Source organism: Petromyzon marinus, chromosome 24 (genome assembly GCF_048934315.1).
Source record: "Petromyzon marinus isolate PM22_M1 ecotype Great Lakes invasive population chromosome 24, UKy_Petmar_22M1.pri1.0, whole genome shotgun sequence".
Classification (NCBI taxonomy): domain Eukaryota; kingdom Metazoa; phylum Chordata; class Hyperoartia; order Petromyzontiformes; family Petromyzontidae; genus Petromyzon; species Petromyzon marinus.
This window is the reverse complement of record NC_133690.1, coordinates 13,716,614-13,734,292: the sequence shown is the minus strand read 5'-3', so window position 1 is coordinate 13,734,292 and position 17,679 is coordinate 13,716,614. Positions and strand designations below refer to the sequence as shown.

General features: G+C 46.9%; 1 protein-coding gene and 1 long non-coding RNA gene across 2 annotated transcripts in view; both read right to left on the bottom strand.

The window, feature by feature from the left end:
- Positions 1-5,032, bottom strand: part of LOC116945567 (uncharacterized) — a 49,120-nt gene extending 44,088 nt beyond the window's left edge. The window contains exon 1 of the long non-coding RNA XR_012945219.1: positions 4,830-5,032. This is a non-coding gene — a long non-coding RNA (uncharacterized LOC116945567). The remainder of the gene's footprint in view (positions 1-4,829) is intronic.
- Positions 5,033-9,099: 4,067 nt separating this feature from the next.
- LOC116945566 (ras association domain-containing protein 10-like) lies at positions 9,100-14,537 on the bottom strand. The gene has a single exon (XM_032959991.2). It carries the CDS (start codon positions 13,872-13,874, stop codon positions 12,147-12,149), a length of 1,728 nt encoding a protein of 575 aa, XP_032815882.2. The 5' UTR covers positions 13,875-14,537; the 3' UTR covers positions 9,100-12,146.
- Positions 14,538-17,679: the final 3,142 nt, after the last annotated feature.

The following is a 17,679-nucleotide window of genomic DNA, read 5'->3' as shown; positions in this document are numbered from 1 at the left end:
CTACGGCAAAACAAGTTTTTGTGCAGATGGTTAGAAACGTCTGCAGCGACTTGCAGCAGGGGAATGTGAGATGCGGGAAAGGCTCGGCGGTGATTGTCATGTTAATGCTCCCGGCCAGAGGGAAGCTATCCAGTGCCAGTCAACTACGCTGAACATGACCGCTGCTTATCAAAGCCTCCTTTTTTCCCCTCCCCGTCATTATTTTTTTTTTATATATGAAACTTGCTCAAGAAAAAAAATTAGAGACTTCAAATGAGTATTCCGCCAACTGGCGTGCTATTGAATTAACCGCACACTACTTCTAAAATGTGTGTTCTTCTTCTAAGTACAGAATCCGGGTACATACGACACCGGCACAATACGAGCATGACACTCACGCTGTGATTTGAGAAAACGAAGGAAAGGGAACAACGAGAAGACAGCGCGGCGACAAGAAAAGAGATGAGCAGAAAGTACAACGGTGTGGCAAGGGGCTCCGAAATCTATAACTTCTTGATGCTCTCGACATTTCTGACAGCTGTGCGCTGATGAGCTCTTTTGTTTAGATCGGAAGTTCCCGTCCTGAGGCACGCGTGTTCCTGGGGGTGCACGGGACATCTCTGGGGGGTGCGCGAGACAATTTACGTGGGGTATGGTCACACATGGTCACTTACTTAGCAGTGCTCGCGTTAATCACAAATATTTTGTAAATTGTTACCAAGAATTGACTAAATGTAAATGACGCGTAAAATGCAATACAAATGTAAAGGTGTGAAGTTACAGAAATATTTGTGTGCGCCGGTCGTGGCACGTGGAACCTTTGTCAATCCACTGCTGGATGAAGGCCTCCCCATGGCATGCCTGTCATGGGTGTAGTTGAACTAGACTTCACCATGGTGCTCAGTGTGGTGTGGTGGTGAAGAGGGGGTGGTCCTCAGCTGGTATCGCATTCCGTTGATGTTATATTCATGGCTGGGAATCGAACCGAGATAATTTGGTTGAAAGCCTACTGTGCTAACAACTGAACCTCCTCCTCGCCCCCCCCCCCCCAAATAGGTTAAGAACCAAATCAATTTACTAAAATATAAAAGCACACGCATACATTTGAAGGCTCCTCCTTTGCACATTGATTTGTTTGTTTGTGATGGGGGAAAAAAGGTCCATTCGTCAAAAATAAATCGTGCTTAGCATTGAAAAACACTCGCTTTTAATTATCCATATGGCATGCCTTGGTCGCGTGCTCGTACATTTCACAAAGCAATTGCATTAAAATTAATCTGAGTGTGGGGACACCCTTCCTCACGTGGAAATTCACACGAACAGGGAGGCGGCGATCCTGTGGTGGAGAGACGTCTGACTTCGAGCCAACTTATGAAATGACACCTTCGCCTGCCTCTTCATTATTGAGACACTGGCGCTGTGAATCAACGTGGGCTTTATGACCTTAGTTGAATGGGCAGTTTTTTTTTCCTTCCCTAAGACACCGAAAAATTTATCCGTCACCAGTTTTAAAAGCAAGTGCAATGTTGTTTTACGAGGTCACTGGTTTATATATATATTTTATTATTTTAATGTTTCCCTTCAACGTGACTTTACCGAAAGAACCAAGAATGTGAGGTTACTGGTGTTTTGATGCCTTCAGACAATGCATTAAACGCGCGTGTGCACACGGGTAGCCCTTTTGGCAGTACACTGCCTTGAGGGCCTCCCCCCTTTCCGTACCGGTTGGATCGAGATGGTTATGAACCAATAGTTCACTACAATGGTCAGTACGAGTTGGTGAAGGTACGGAGCATAGATTTGGGAGCATAGAAGCACAGTACAGCAATGGATCGTGCTGCACTGCCTCCTAAATAGCCCGCAGCCGTCTTATCTCAAACCTCTTATACATGGTGGTCACTAATCCAAGCCCTATGCAGCCTCAAAAAATCCTGCTTAGCTTCTGAGATGTGACAAGATCTGTTAATCTTATTCGGTATTAAATTGTACATGGGCAGAAAAACGCAATTATTTTAAATGACCTTGCCAACCAAAATGCAATTTTTACAAATTTCCACAGCAAACTCTCCTGCAGACAAACAAACTGTGGCACTGGGGACCATTCTGCACGTGACCTAGTTCTGGTTTAACACTCCAGTGTGACCAGCACCTGTGTATGACTGAAGCAGAACACGAGTCATGTCTGTGTAGTCTGGAATAGAATCCGCTCTCTCTGATTGAATTGTGATTTTTTTTTTACAATAGAAACCTAACACAATTTGCCGAAGCCTTATTTGTAATGGTGCTAGTGGAGGAGCCCGTTGCGCTGCAACATCAAATAAGACACAGCTGTCTCTTCTCACAATCATCCTGCGATGGGAGCACTGGAAGTAGTCTGGTATTTTGTGTAATTAAATGGAAATATAATAAATATTTTGATAGTTTTTTTGGTTCTCTGAGATTTTAAATAACATTCTGGCAAAATAATTACATAAATAGGAGCACAAAAACTATATTCGTCCATCCAACCTCCTCCAGTGTCACTATCTATTGTGTCTTCTGAATCTCTGCCGGTTTGGTGGCAATGTCCCACAGCCACTAACATTAAATCGTTTTTTTATTTTCTATTTAAGTGACTTTACCGAAAGAACCAAGAATATTAATCGTTTGGATTCTCACCTGGTAAAATGAAGTCAACTATGATGATAACGTCGACAAAACGCTCACAACCAACATGGATTGAGAGGTGGTCATCTTCCTCCCCCACGCCATGTTCGGTCATGGGGTAGTTTTTTTTTTACCCATAATTCACCAAAACTTCACCAAAACTGATCAGTGCGACCGGTTCTGATATCACTTGCTGCTGATGTTGGCCGCCGCCTGTTGGAGTAGAGAGGAGGCCAGCCAGCAGCCAGCCAGGACACTTTAGGCATAGGTCATTATAAAAAAAGAATACTATAAGGTTTGGTATATATAATGAAATTAAAGATACATTATATTTTATTTTAAGGCCTTCCGAATAATTACATTACTCATAGTGGGCATAATTGAAATGCTTATTTAAAATACCTTATTTCATGTTCAGCATTGCATTTTATGAATATGCTGACGTTTATATCAATATTGTGACTGCTTTAAGAATTTAAACATTTATTTTAGTCATGTTTATTTAAAAATGGTTATCGTAAATTACACGATTGCAATTCACCTTATGGCTCTAAAGTTAGCTTTGATTGTGGAATAGAGAAGCTTCTTAAAAAAGTGCATTAACTGCTGATCATTCCTGAAATAGAGAATACATTTTAAAATGACGATTGCTTCTGGTGCTTTTGTCTGAAATATAATTTTCCACTGTCATCAAGTAGAGTAACACTCTTTTGTTCCCTTTTTCAATTTCATTAGCGAATCCGCCACATCAAGCTTAGGACACAGTTGTTGTCAATAAATTATCTAATATAAAATGCATCGAGGGTTTTCTTTCAGGATTATAAAGAGTTTACATATCAGAGTTCCTCTTCTGTGCTGATGTAGGGGATGGATATCGTGCATCCTGCTATCCAATATTTTACTAATCTACAGGAAAAAATGTGGATAATCATGGATTATAGAAAGACCACTAATAATAACAACAGTTTCTGCTGGATCACGGAAAAGAGGAGTTCTCCTGTACACACTTTAAGAAGTAATTTGATGCCTTTCCCCAGCCTTTACTCGTGGGTGCATTGTGCATGACTGGGAAAAAAAATCACCTGGATTACCGTAAACATGTTTGAATAAAAACATTGTCCAGCCATGGTAAGTTGCACTTGAATAATAATAATAACGGCAGATGCCTTGACCTATTTCTTGAGGTCATCGCTCGCATTCAAGGTCAATAGGCTTCCTTCAGTTCACACTAAGGCACTTTATAATGAACATAAACTTTACACGGCTCACTATTCTCTTTGAAACAACATTTTCTCTGCCCGAATTACTGGCATTGTGTAATGACCTAAGTGCATCTATAAACGTCCCCTGAAATATTGCACAGCCAGAGTTTTGCACAGTTATGCCACACACACACAGGGCAGGGATTTGAACATTACACAGCTGAAATCGAGCAGGTTTTTATGCACGTGTGAGGGGTGAAAGAATGCATCGATCATTTTATCATATTTCTGAGTTGGCGCGAGATACATCAAACGAAGCACGTGTGTAAGAACTTATGTTTTTCAAATTTCCATTGCATTACCTGGAGTGGTAGCATTACTATGAAATTGGCATCTTGATTTTGATTCCCAGAATGTATTAGGGACCACATTTTTTATAATGCGGATGCGAATTGGATATAACACGATTGAGTGAACAGAACAACTACGTCACGTGAGTAGGAGTAAGCGGTTGTACGGCTGCCTCGGCGTAGCATCGCACAAGGCGGGATGCTGCTGGATGCTTCTAGACGCTATCCACACGCCTCAGTGTTTGATCAGCCTGTGTACGCATCTCACGTGCTATCGCGCATTGTACTTTATCCTATATAATATATTTAGTTTCTTTCCCATAATGCTGTCTTCTTCAGGAATGCAACTGCCGCGTTATAGAACAGACTGTGCACCATGCAAGAAGGTTAAGCGTGGTATTTTGCACATTGTTTTTTGCACATTGTTATTGGCTATTGCTGTAGTTGCTCTCCGAAAAAAAGGCAAAGTCCACATTGAAGCCGTGGGTTGGCACTGAAGCGGAACGGCTCCGATTTCTTTTCTCAGTATTGCTGAGCGCTCCGACAATAGGCTTCAATTCGTGGTAATTGGTGGAATCTCTAAATAATAGGAAACATCGACAAAGGGTGTAATCAGGCTGTGGGGAGGGGTGGTGGAGGGGGATATCATCACCATCGTCGTGCTCATCGTCGTCATCACCGGTCGCGGTCCCCGCGAGATGCCGCCACGCGACCCGCTTGCCCTGAGCGCGCCGCCACGCCGGGCACGCTCCCAGCCCGTGACGTTTCACGTCGGCCCCATCGCGGTCTGTCCCGAGGTCGGCTCCAGTCCCGCCGTGGGAGCAGCTCCACGGCCGCCACCCGTCGACGACCGTGGCCGCGGTGCGGCGTGGGGGGGGGGGGCCGTGGTTGCGATCGGGCCACCCACCCGAGCCACGTGGTTCCGAAGACGCGACGTCTCCTGACCCTGACCGCGTTCGGTCACCACCGGAGGGGGGTGCCGTCCGACGTACGGACGCCGGCGCTCTGTGACGCTGCTCGCTTTTGCGGATGCCGAGTGTGGGACCGTCACGGACAACCACGGCTCGAACACGTTCAGCAGTAATCCTGCACGCAAAAAACAAAAGCCGCTGACATTGTCCACAGCGGAGCCGTGCTGCGGCAGAAGCAGCAGCACGGGGAGGATGTCCGCGCGGTAGAGGCGCGGATCTTTGTTTGCCATTGTTCTGCTTGGAGTGCCAGATGTATCTGTCGAGCTCTTTCAGCGTGAAATGTTGTGTCAATGAAAATGTACGCCTCGACCACTTAATAGTGAAATAAATTACAACCCCTTTATGGGTGAAAGCACGGGTAGACTGTGATTAGGAAGCAGTGTGGTCTTCATTCGGTAATTTTTTTTTATATATATAAACGTGGAGTTTTAGCGAGATATACACAAATAACTTCAAACAATAAAGGACACAAAAGACAAGCGCAGCCATGCGTTTCTCATCGCACGACTCTCGAGGGAAAGGCCTCCACTGCCGGGAGCTCTCTAGAGAATCCTTACAGAGGGTGTTTGGTCTACTCTTCCAAGCTGGCCGTCCATTCTGAAAGGGGTGGGGGTATTCCCCACTTTACCTAACCACGAGCGATCTGCCCATTGACTAATTGCGGCGTACCCATTCATGTTTCTGGGTGAACAGAGGAGCCGAGGGATTTGGGAACCTTGCACCAACGAGCAGCCACTCAGGATTGTCCAACGTGTTAACCATTAGGGGCGATTTTGGACGATTTTTTACCCCCCCTCGTCACACGGCGTCACAAAAAGTCAGACCCTCCCCTCAAATATGACGTCACAAAGCTCTGCCCCCCCTCCCCCCCAAAACCATATTTCCATTTTGAAAATAAAACATGCTTCAAATCGCTTTAAACTATTGTCATTGTGGTGCGTATTTAATGTGGCGCTGCACTCTGATGTTGTAGGGGGAAACATTTATTAAAAAGTCTATTTAATTAACAGACAATGTTTATTTAAAGTTGCGCATTTTGATGTGACGTCACATTTCTTAACCCCCCCCCTCGTCACACATCGTCACAAATGTTTGACCGCCCCCCCTAGGTGCGTGACGTCATTTATGGACGGCCCCTTACACCACGTGGCAGCATCCCAATGTACTATTCTTAAACGCTGTTGACGTGAGTAAAATACGAAATTAAGTCGGCAATCTGTTAAGCCTTGCCAGTTTCCCAAAGTTGGTGACGGTTTCCCGAGGCCAGATGGCTCTGTGTTAGTCTCGGAGGTCATTTGAGATGCCATTGTCCGGGACACGAGAAGCCCGTCCTCTGTCCAAACACAACACTGAGCACGTGTAGGAAACTGACCCCGGCACTACAGTAAACGGCAAATACACTGGCTGGGAGAGTGACCGTATAACTTTACACGGCAGAAACACGGACAATGGCACGTAGCTGCGTTGACTCGGAGACAACGGGACACTCAATATTTAACATAGCGTGCCACGTTGGTCGTCGTTGTTTTCTCTCCACGGTATGGGACACGTGGCGACACGGCCTGGCCTGTATCCCAGGCAGTGTTCTCCATCACGGTGCACGCAGACCCAAGAGATGCCCCGTGGTCTTGTTTCACCACAGCCACGCTCGCGTGAGAGGCCCGCTAGAGTGGCGCCACTTTCCCCCACGTCGACTGTCGAGGTGCAGATTGCAACGGTGCTGACGCAGACATCGAAACGTGCTTTCGCGTGTCTACGACGCACGCAATGAAGGATGAGGTGAACTCATCGAAGATGACAAATTATTTCAGTCGTCGGGTGGTTTACAATTCGGCAAAAATGAAGTCATCGGTTTAATCTTTTTGCCGTCATACTGACTGCTCCTCGTCAATCACAATACTCTTTAATCAGATGATTTGATGGGGGGAAAATACATCTACATTCATACTCCTGCCCATGTCCTTGTGCAATTACATTCCTTCCGTCTACCACTCCTGTTTGATTATCAAAGTTTGGCTTCCTCTTTTGACATGTTCCTGCTTGGAATGTATCCACTACACCCTGATAGTCTTTTATTGCACCGATTTTAATGTCCCCCCACGCCCACGTTCATTTTGCTCGCATTGACAACGATGGTGATGCGAAATATTACGGAATGCCGTCCAGCCCACGTGTTTGCGTCTCTCTGCCTGGACAAATGATTCCAGGCATGTGTCCTCCATTCAGCGTCCTCTGCATAGTTGTGTGATTTTGTAATCGTTATTGATTTTTATCAGACACCTTGCTAATGGAGAGTGGAATGCAATGACCTAAAAAGTTACACTGCCATAAATGGACTCCCACAGCAGACAGATCCTACGTTCCTGTTACCAATCAGCAGACCGGCATATATGGTGAAGTATGTTAATTTGCACCCAATGAACAATTACCAATAATGCTTTAACAGTTGAGGTGCATCAATGAATCAATTCATGTATACGATGTTCTAAGCGAATGATTCACAAATTAAGCCCCATGTGTAGGAAGCTACATACATGTTTTATGTTGTTCTTGTATTTAATGTATTCACGTGGCCGGTACAGCTGTTGGTGGCCAATACATCCCTACAATAAAAATAAAATATGATGCAAATAAATCGCGACCCTGAATCGCCCCATTGATGTTGCAAAATAGAAATCCTATACACCAGGATTGTCCAAACTTGCTGACCCTAAAATAGTTTTTTTTTTGGGTTAGATCGCGTAAATCTAAATGTGTCGTTAAATCTGCCACCACCCGATACAGCAATTAGTAAGGTTTGTCACGTAAACAAAAATACCAATTCGTTACTAGTACAGCACACCGGTGTGTTGGAGAGCAAACCCACAACATTTAAAATTCGAGTACGACGTTTCGCCAGTAATTACAACTAGCATCATCAGCCGACAGTAAGATTTGTCGGGAAATCCTCCTGTTTCGTTCTTAAATAGAGGGGTATATGTGACGTAGTCACTTGGGAGCCAATCAGGTGTGAAGGCCCGGGGGGGGGGGGGGTGTTTAATGCATATAAATCACCACGGGTACACATTACCGGTTATGTTATTCATAGGATAATCAACGTACATTGTGCATCCATAGTATGCATGCACACTGTGCTTGCACATCCTGTCGTTTTTTGTGCGCAGGAAAATCGCAGTTTCTGTTGTTGTCTGCTAACAGTTAGTCACCATCGACGTACGGTGACCTGTATAGGCATGCAGTTAAACGGTGTATTTACTTGATTATTCGCTTCCAAGCAGCGCTAAGCCTGTAGCTATCCGAACTGTAAAACAATTTTATTTCTCTCAATTTCGATAGATTCTCTAAGGAATCTTGGCCAGTAGTAACTAGTTTTGCACAGAACTTCAACATAATAAAAATGTCAACATTATCACTGATGACACTACGAGTCACATACCAGAATCTTCAAGACGCACACACACCTCGTGGGATGGGTCATGCGGCCACTTCGCTAGCGCCGGTTAGCAGTGTCGTTTTGAAATCAGAAATCTCTGGGAGTGCCCTGAGAGTACTCGTGAATGGCTCCGCTGCCAGCGACGAGGGCCCTGGGGTAAACTCCAACTACCACAGATTTGCATGATGATTCTTCTTATTCTTCTTCCAGTTTTCAAAATTAAGTTGTATTGGAAAGTTAGAAATTAGCTGTGTTTTTATCGAACCGCAACTGAAACTGCCTCGGGAGTCGTTGTGGTTCATAAGCCGCGGTTTGGCCAACCCTGCTGCCATACAGCATTAAATGTCACCAGAAGACAGGTACTGTAGGAAGGCGGTTGATCCTGCGTATCCGACACACCAGTGCGCGTACGTGCGTAAAAGTGGATTAGCACACATTTACCTACACAGCTGTGTGTAAACGGAGAGCGTAGTTACCACATTAGAGATTTTAAAAAAAGACAGACTCCCACACGTGTGTGAAATATGATAAAATAAAATATATTTATTATTTAAAACCTGTAATGTAATATCTGGCCAGGTGTGAAAAACAATCTCTGCATATAAAAGCATGCACCAGTGTTTTATGTTTGACTCGAATTCACATGTCAGTTGAGAAAACCCAAGGTATACCGTATTCTCTGGACTATACGGTCAGACCTTGCCCTGGTATATCAAAGCGAACATTTGGGGGTGTGCGTCTTATAATTCTGTAGGCGCGTGTGAGTGACCAAATTAGTGTAACGATATCAACAGCAGGCACACATTTGGGGTGTGTATTCATTTTAGGGGTGACATTAGCCAGGGAATACGGTATTTTGCAAATTGTGGCCATAAAAAGTTGACAATCGGCGATAAAACGATGTCTTGCAATTAAGTTCGTCCTTTTAAAAATACGTCTGCTCATAAATTAATATATAACAATTCGATATAGCTTTAGGGGTAATTAGAATGCAGCTTAGCACTACATCAAATGTTGTTGACCATGCCTTGTGTATAAATGTATATTGGTAGGTTATTGATACGTATCGTGTCGAATACAAAGCAAATATTACAATAAACGCATTTCACTTGCCTTACATTTATTAATAATGATTTGTCTGGGGGTAGAGGTGGGGGTAGAGGTGGGGGTTGATCGCTCACCCGTTGGCCCCGAATAGGTAGCTGCAGCAAGTAGGTTATTAAATTGTGCAGATCTTTTTCAGATTTGTTTTACCAAAGGCTCGATTTATCGATGGATATTTAACGGGTTGATGTTCAGGCTGGAGTAGACACGTGACTAGAAGCCACATCCATGGCGAGGGGCACACTGGATGTTGTGTGCAGTGTGTCGAATTTTTTTCTGTCCACTGACGCAAACAGACCCGGCTCAAATTAACTGCACTACACCTTTCGATTTAAAGCTTTCGTGACTGCAATGATTCATCTTCTTTGGTTTTTTCGGTAAAGTCACGTAGAATGAGAATAAAATAATAAATTGATAAACCAGACAGTCTCGCCCCTTCACCTGATGAAGGCCGCTTGTGTTGTGGCCGAAACGTCGTGAGAATATTATTGTGTTATTTTATTTTATCAATTTATTATTTTATTCTCATTCTACGTGACTTTACCGAAAGAACCAAAGAAGATGCACTACACCTTTTGATGGCCCCCACCTGCACTAACCTGGACTGGCCAGAGTGGTGAAGTATGGTCAAATGATCCCCCATAAATGACAAGGTGTGGGGGAAGGCTGTCATCCAGCAGTGGATGACAAAGGGATGGGCATTTTTTTTCTCCAGGTGCTGCGGTTTCCATTCATATGCAACACATACCAAGTGAATGTGGGTTCTCGCATGGTTTTGAATGATGAAAAAAACATTTGGGAACTTGTAACTGAATTTGGCTAAAAATCCAAAATAGTCCCTTCTGAAGAAGTCGTAGGATTATAATTTACATTTAAAAGCCTTGAGAAGAAGTTAAGTCTTTCCTGGATTGTTTTTTACCGTATTCTCCGGAGAATACAAACTTTTTCACCTGCGTTTATAATTCATTAGGTGTTTGTGTGCGTGCCGTGATTGGTAAAGTTTGATTGGCACCCGGGCACAAAAGTAAACTATTTAAAATAAACTATTTTTTATTTTACCAGATAAGGCCCACTGAGGAATATATAGCTCTTTTTCAGAAGCGATCTGGCCACAAATGATAGCTCCACGAAGTGCCTTATCACATGGACATTTATCGCAGCTAAATGCTGTAAACGCACGTTTCTAAATGTGGAGGGACAAACTGGACGACCCGGAGAAAAATCCACGCGACCACGAGCAGAGAGACACCGCAAACTCCAAGTATACAGCAGGCGTCACGTTTGGGATCGAATCCCACGACCTCTTGTATACCCGGCGAGGTAGTTAACATCTCGCCACCGTGGCACCCATTCTTGTTTTGGGTGAGTCTTACTTTCGGGAACGTGTCATATTTCGGAGAATACGGCATTAGGATTGTCAATGGTGTACTGGAATAGGGTGGGTTATTGTACGCTGTTACAGCATTTCCGTTGGACAAACATTTGCGCACGCGACGTCACTAACACAACATAGGCACTGACGCAAATGAGCGACGGGCCTTTCAATCAATCCTCATTAATCGGCTTTGGAGCGAGCAAACCCTTTGTAAACAACATTCTGACAGTTGCACTCATTACGTCGTTTCATGACCGGATAACCTCGCGAATACGCCGGATCTCGTTAAATCTCGGAAGCAACGCCTCGACACTTCTTGGATGGGTGATCTATAATAAAAACAGATGTTCTCGGTTGCTTCAGGTCTATGTTGTCAGCATATGACGGTGCATAAACCCCCACACGTTGTGCTGCACCATCTATGCTCCAACGTATATAGTCCCCACTTTCACCAACCCGCACTAAAGTGGTGAAGTATGGTCAAAAAACCACCACGCTATGCACGCCGCGGGGAGGCCCTATATCTAGCAGTGGATTGTCATTATTGCTGCTGTATCAGTAAGACGCCTTGTATAGATTGTCACGCGGCGTGGTGTTAAACACACAAGCACACTGCCGTACAAATTGGCGTGAAATTCTTCGACGTGGGCATGCAGCGATTGGAGGGCACGGGACAATATCCGAAAATAGACGAAGCACCACTTTGCGGGTAAGCACTGATGCCAGACTGAACTCGATCGTGATTTAAGTCGTGACGTGAACGGCCCTGTGACTTTTTTTAGTTCGTTCATCAGCCAACCCGCAGATAAAAAAAGAAAGCAACATCTTTTACGCAGATAAAGCAACATCAGCCGTGAGTCGCAACGAGATGGACATTTAAACAAAAGTAAACGCGCGATAACAGAGCCCAAAGTTCGTCGCGTTCCACGCTGTACAAATAATTTATCACGCTTCCCACGTGTGCAGTTGCTTTGAACTCGAGTCCGCCCAATGTTTGCGCTTTACAAAGGTTTAGTATTGTTTTTTTTTTTTTCCTCCATCACCATCATCATAATGATTATTATTATAATGTACGACTAATGTCTCTCACACCAAAGACTCTAGAGCGACGACCGTGTCCGAGTCTTGGCTGTGCATGGAGCTGAGTCCCGTGTCGGAGTCGTCGCCGTCGCCGCTCGCAAACTCCTTGCCGCCGACAGCGACGTGAAGAGGAGGACACAGCGACGGCGGCGACGAGACCTGCGTCCTTTGCGTGGACGTTGTGGAGGCACGGTCTAGGTCCTTCTCCTCCTGCTGCTGCTGCTGCTGCACGCCCATCCTCTCGATATTCTTGACGAGCCTCTCGAACTCGCGTTGCATCGTCCGCAGCGTCCGCTCGCTCCTCGCGAGCTCGCCCGCCGCCGTCTGCACCTCCACGTCCATCCTGAGCCCGACGTAGGCACTCGCGCCCAACTCGCTCTTCAGTCTCTCGGCCTCGAAGTCCACGCGGTGGAAATCGGCGGTGGTCTCGTCCGCGTCCGGCGAGAGTTTGTACGCCGCCGCCGTCGCCTCCTCGACCTCCTCGTCCGCTATCGGCGAGTCGCTGGCCGAGGCTGCACGGCTCCCTCCTGCTGTGCGCCGATTGCGCTCCAGCTCCAGACTCAGGCGCTCTATCGTGTTCTCGCGTACGCGCAGCTGTTCGTGGAGGGACAGAACCTCGCCGCACACGCGGGCATACTCCTCGAAGTCCTCCCACGGACGCGAGTCAAAATCTCCTCCTCCACCACCACCACCACCTTCTCCTTCCATTCTCCCTCCTGATGCTGCTGCGTGCTCGTGCCCGTACCCGAGCGCGTAAGCGTCGTGCACGTAGTTGGCCCCGTCCTTGCGCACGCGGTCCGAGTGAGTCCTCGCCTCGTACTCCTCGATCTCGGCGTCCAGCTGGCACAGCCGCTGGGTCTGTTGCCGGACGGTGTGGTCCTGCGAGATGACCACGTGCACCAGCGTCTCCAGGCGCTGGGCGAACGCTGGCAGCGGCGGGGACGGCGCGCACTGGCGAGCCTCGAGGCATCTCCTCATCCTCCTGGCCCTCCTCATCCTCCTCGTCATCTCCTTCTCGTGCTCGCCCAACTCATCAATCTCGTCCCCCTGCTTGTGCTGCTGCTGTTTGATGCGCTTCTGTCGCACCTCCTTCTTCTCGATCTCCGCCGCCACAGGCTCGTTCTCATCGTCAACATCCTCGGCATCATCAACGTCATCATCCTCGGCATCGTCGTCTTCGTCATCCTCCTCCTCCTCCTCCTTCACGCCGTTGAGCGCGCTTAACTTGCGGAAGGCCTTGCGCACGATGCGACGCTGCAGTTCCGGAGACAGCGCCTCGATGAACTTGGCCGTGCTCCTCGGAGGCGGCTGCGGCTTCACTTTGCTCTGCACGAGTCTGGCCTCGGCGGCTCTGAGCGCCGCGCCCTGCACGAACGCGTCCTTCTTGACGAGCACGAAGCGCACCCACGACCTCTCGGCGCCCCACGCCGTCCACAGGCGCAGCAGCTTGGTGCGTCCGGGCAGCACCCGCTCGTAGCCGCGCCACTTCTCCACCACGCCATACGCGTCCGGGTGTCCCATCAAAGACTTACCGCCGCAGCCCGTGGTGCCCAACGTCTTGCTGCTACTGCTGTTGCTGTTGTTGTTGTTTCTCCTCTGCTCCGCGAGGAGAGCCCTCACAACATCAGCGCACGTCGTCCTCCGCGTCATGCCAGACACCACCTTCTCTTGCTGGCAGACCCACACCGTGAGGATGCCTGCCACCTGGCCTTTGGACCCCTTTGGAGGCTCCATCGTTGGCCCTGCGCATCAGAGCGCCGGGGGGAGACGAGCGCACGGGTGGAAGGGGTCTGTTGATGAGCAGCGTTGGGGTCTCCCCCGGGGTTGTGGTTCGTGAGACCTGAGTTGAGCCCTCACAGCCCCCTCTCTCCTCCCGCCCAACCACCACCACCTCCTCCCTTCCAGCAGAGCGGTTCACCTCCTCAGCGCGTTGTTTCACAGCTTGAGTCAACCCACCTCGTCCCCCCCCCCCCCCCCACCGTTCCCTTCCGAGTCAAACTCGTCCTTTTTTTCACGGCCGAGTGAATCACCTGCCTTACTCCTCCTCCTCCTGCGACCGAGTTAACAGGTATCTCCCTCCCCGTAAGTGTGGCTGCCCCCTGTGTCGTTGTGTGCGTGCGTGTGTCCCTCACCCTGCCTGAGTGCGGTGCGCGCTCAGGCGGTGACGCATTTAACGAGATAGTGAGAGAGGAGGGGTGGGTGGGGAGGAGGAGGAGGCTGCTTGGGCGAACGGTGGCTGCTGCTGCTATTGGAATGAGAGGTACCTCTCATTCCTGCCCTTTACCCCACCCCCCATAGTACCTACGATTAGCACGGTTGGCTAAGTACGGCGCGAAAGAAGTGCTACGCCATACATATGCACAGCGCACGGCATTGCACGGCGCTAACATTGTGCTTCCCCTTATTTTCAGGATTATAAGACGCTCGGGCAAAAGAAGGGAGAAAAGTAAGACGCACTTTCCATAACGTGTCACCCCCGGTGTTTAATAACGTGATATACACAAATACCCCCCCTCCCACCTTCCCCAAAAACTTCAGTTTAAAATACACCTCCGATGAGCACGGATGGGCTACGTACGGTGCGAAAGAAGTTCACAACATGCGGAAAATACGGTCGCAGAACTAGCGCGCGCTCCGTGACTCGACAATAGCCGGTAACGACAACTACGGGGTCGAACAAAAAAAGAAGAGAACGCATCGCTTAGCATTATTAGATTATTTGGTCTATTTATAGGCACAAAGTAAGATCACAACGGTGACGTGCCGAACAGTGGACACATTGTTGTTCCTGGCCGTCCATTGAAATGCGCTAAGGCGTGTTAAACCAAGGAGGGGGAATGGGGGGAGGAGTAAAAGGAGACACGTTTCCGTTTTTATTTTACTTGTGCCGTGCTGTTTTGTTGTTAAGTGCCTTCGCCTTGTCACATTGTGCAGCTTGTCAGATGTCGGGGGTGTGAGCGTTGCGTGCCTTCTGTGTCTTGCAAATGCCAAGCGCGGCGATACTTATTTATTTAGTATAATTGCTTTGCTTCTCCACTCATTCCGGTTTTTTATTGCATTGTTTTCTCTTTCAGCAATGCAGTATACAAAAAAAGAGAGACAAAGGTACAGCCCTTGCAATGTCTTGCTCATGCCACTGCTGGCAGAAAGGGCGCCCTACTAGAGACAACTTTAACCATTCCACACACTGCCACGACATCTCGGAAGAGGTGGAAGGCCCCACGCTTCGCACCACCACATCACACGTGGCCTGCCGATAGTCTAACTAACCAACAGAGGTGTACCCACTTATACGGCTGGGAGGACAAAGACGGGGAGATTTGAAGAAGTTTGCCGACTGTTTCAACTGCCGCGCCTTCAGATCGAATCTTACCGGCAACTTCTGGTTTCCAAATCCTGTGTGCTAATCATTAAACCCACTGCAGCTTGCAGTCTATGCACCTAGCAATATATATAGGAAAAAGCAATACTGGATAAGCATTCATATTTTATGCAGGCCAGTCAGTCGAAACGTCGCAGCTTCATTTCCTCTGTGACAGTTAAAATCTCAGATTTAGTTTTTTTTTAATATCTACCTATTCATTGTACGAGTTCACTGAAGCGTTACGTTTTTGGCAAATTCACACGTCGTTGTGTACGTGTTGAAGACACACGAGTAGATTTGCGTGTACGCCTTATGCCGATTCATAATGTAACCACCCATCCCTTCCTCGCTGGTGCGAGCCAGCCAGCCAGCAAAACTTAGCTTCTAAGACAGTAATACCTTGATACGCGTAAATTCGATTAACGAAGTTTCTGTACAACGAAATTTGGATGTATTACCATTATTTTACACAAGAAGCTAGAAGTAACTTTAAAATAATACGTAAATAATGCATGTATCAATCTACAGTAGTATATAAATAACAATACAATTATAATAAGATATGGATTCAGTACACTGTTAATTTTTTATTATTTTTATTACTTTAATATTGTACAATATTAAATATTATTTTCAATATACATTTTTTTTTTACAAAATGGTTAGTTAAGAAGTGTTATTCTTTTGGATGGAATGGTAAGTTACGAAGGCTGGGAACGCATCCCCATAGTGCTAATGTTGTAAGTTATTCAATATACGAAGTTTCAATATCGATGCATTACTGTGCAGCGTGAGAATAATGTACAGCAGCTGTGTCAATCCACTGCTGGATGAAGGGGCTCCTCCCATCGCGCCGTGCGAGTCGTAAAATCTTGAGCAACGCAGGAACCCGGCTCAACGCTGTGGGGATGCGGGTGACGTCATCACGCAGATATGCGTGGTGACGTCACCGGCACCGAGCCAGACAGGAATCCACGGCAGGTTATCCAGCCAGACAACCCTTTTTTTTCCCTTCTCTCATATAGTACGACTGTATGATGCCAACATTGGAATCACTGAGAGCTATTGGCATGATTTGTTTAAGGGACATGTATGTGTATTGGACTTGTTTACCATTTAATAGCATTGGCTTTACTCTTATCTTCGCTTGTCAATCCCATTTTAATGGCGCCATTGATATGCCAGGGGGAAAATCGAGGGCCCGGAGGAAAAACCAACGGCACTCTATACAAGAGCGCGACACTCAGCGCTTCCATCACCTGGCCACAACTCGAAACCCCACGCCTACAATACCCCGGATATCACCCATCCGGGTAATTGCCGGGAGCAACCCTGCTTAGCCTTTTAAAATACGACAATGTCGGGCGCATTTCGGAAAATTTAAAAATTCAAGTCAACATTTTGTCGAGAAGCACTATGACCTTTGGGGCGAGAGAGGTCAAGGGGGGGGGGCGGGGGTGGGCTGGAGGGGGACTGAGCCCCCCCTGCGGAAGGTTTAGCACCACACCTCCCCCCCCCCCAAAAAAAAATGTTTCAAGTTGAAAAATCCTGTTAAATATTTAAATTCGTTGGGTCTTTCGGTAAAAGTCACGTAGATAGGTTCAAAGAAAATAAAATAAAACTACGACGTTTCGATCTTAACACAAGCGTTCTTTACCGAAGGACCCAGAGAACATGAATGCCTGTAGTCACGAAAGCTTTAAGTCAAGATTTAAAATGTCAAGATTTCATCAGGTGGTTATTTCACCTGATGAAGATTGCTTGTGTTGCGATCGAAACGTCGTGATTTGTTTTATTTGATTTTATTTCTACCTACGTGACTTTGCCGAAAGAACCAAAGAGTAAAGATTTTAAAATATTTAACACTAGTCGCGTTTTTTTCCTTTAAAATGTGCCAGTCCCCAACAGTCGTAATCATAAAAATCAATTATTGTCTTTTACTATTGACTGTATCGTGCAAACCCACCCACCCCCCCCCCCTCCAATGAGTTTTTGAATGCCCTCCCCGCCCGCCCCCACTCCTCTATAAAGAAGGTCGTGCTATGAGATTGCAGTCGACCCATTTTCGCAAGAAAGCATGGCTCTCTGCCGAGCTTGGCAAAGTCTGCACATTTGTGTGGGTGGATTATTGCGCGCGTGTGGACTTCAATTGGCTCTGTCATTGCTGCCTCCCCC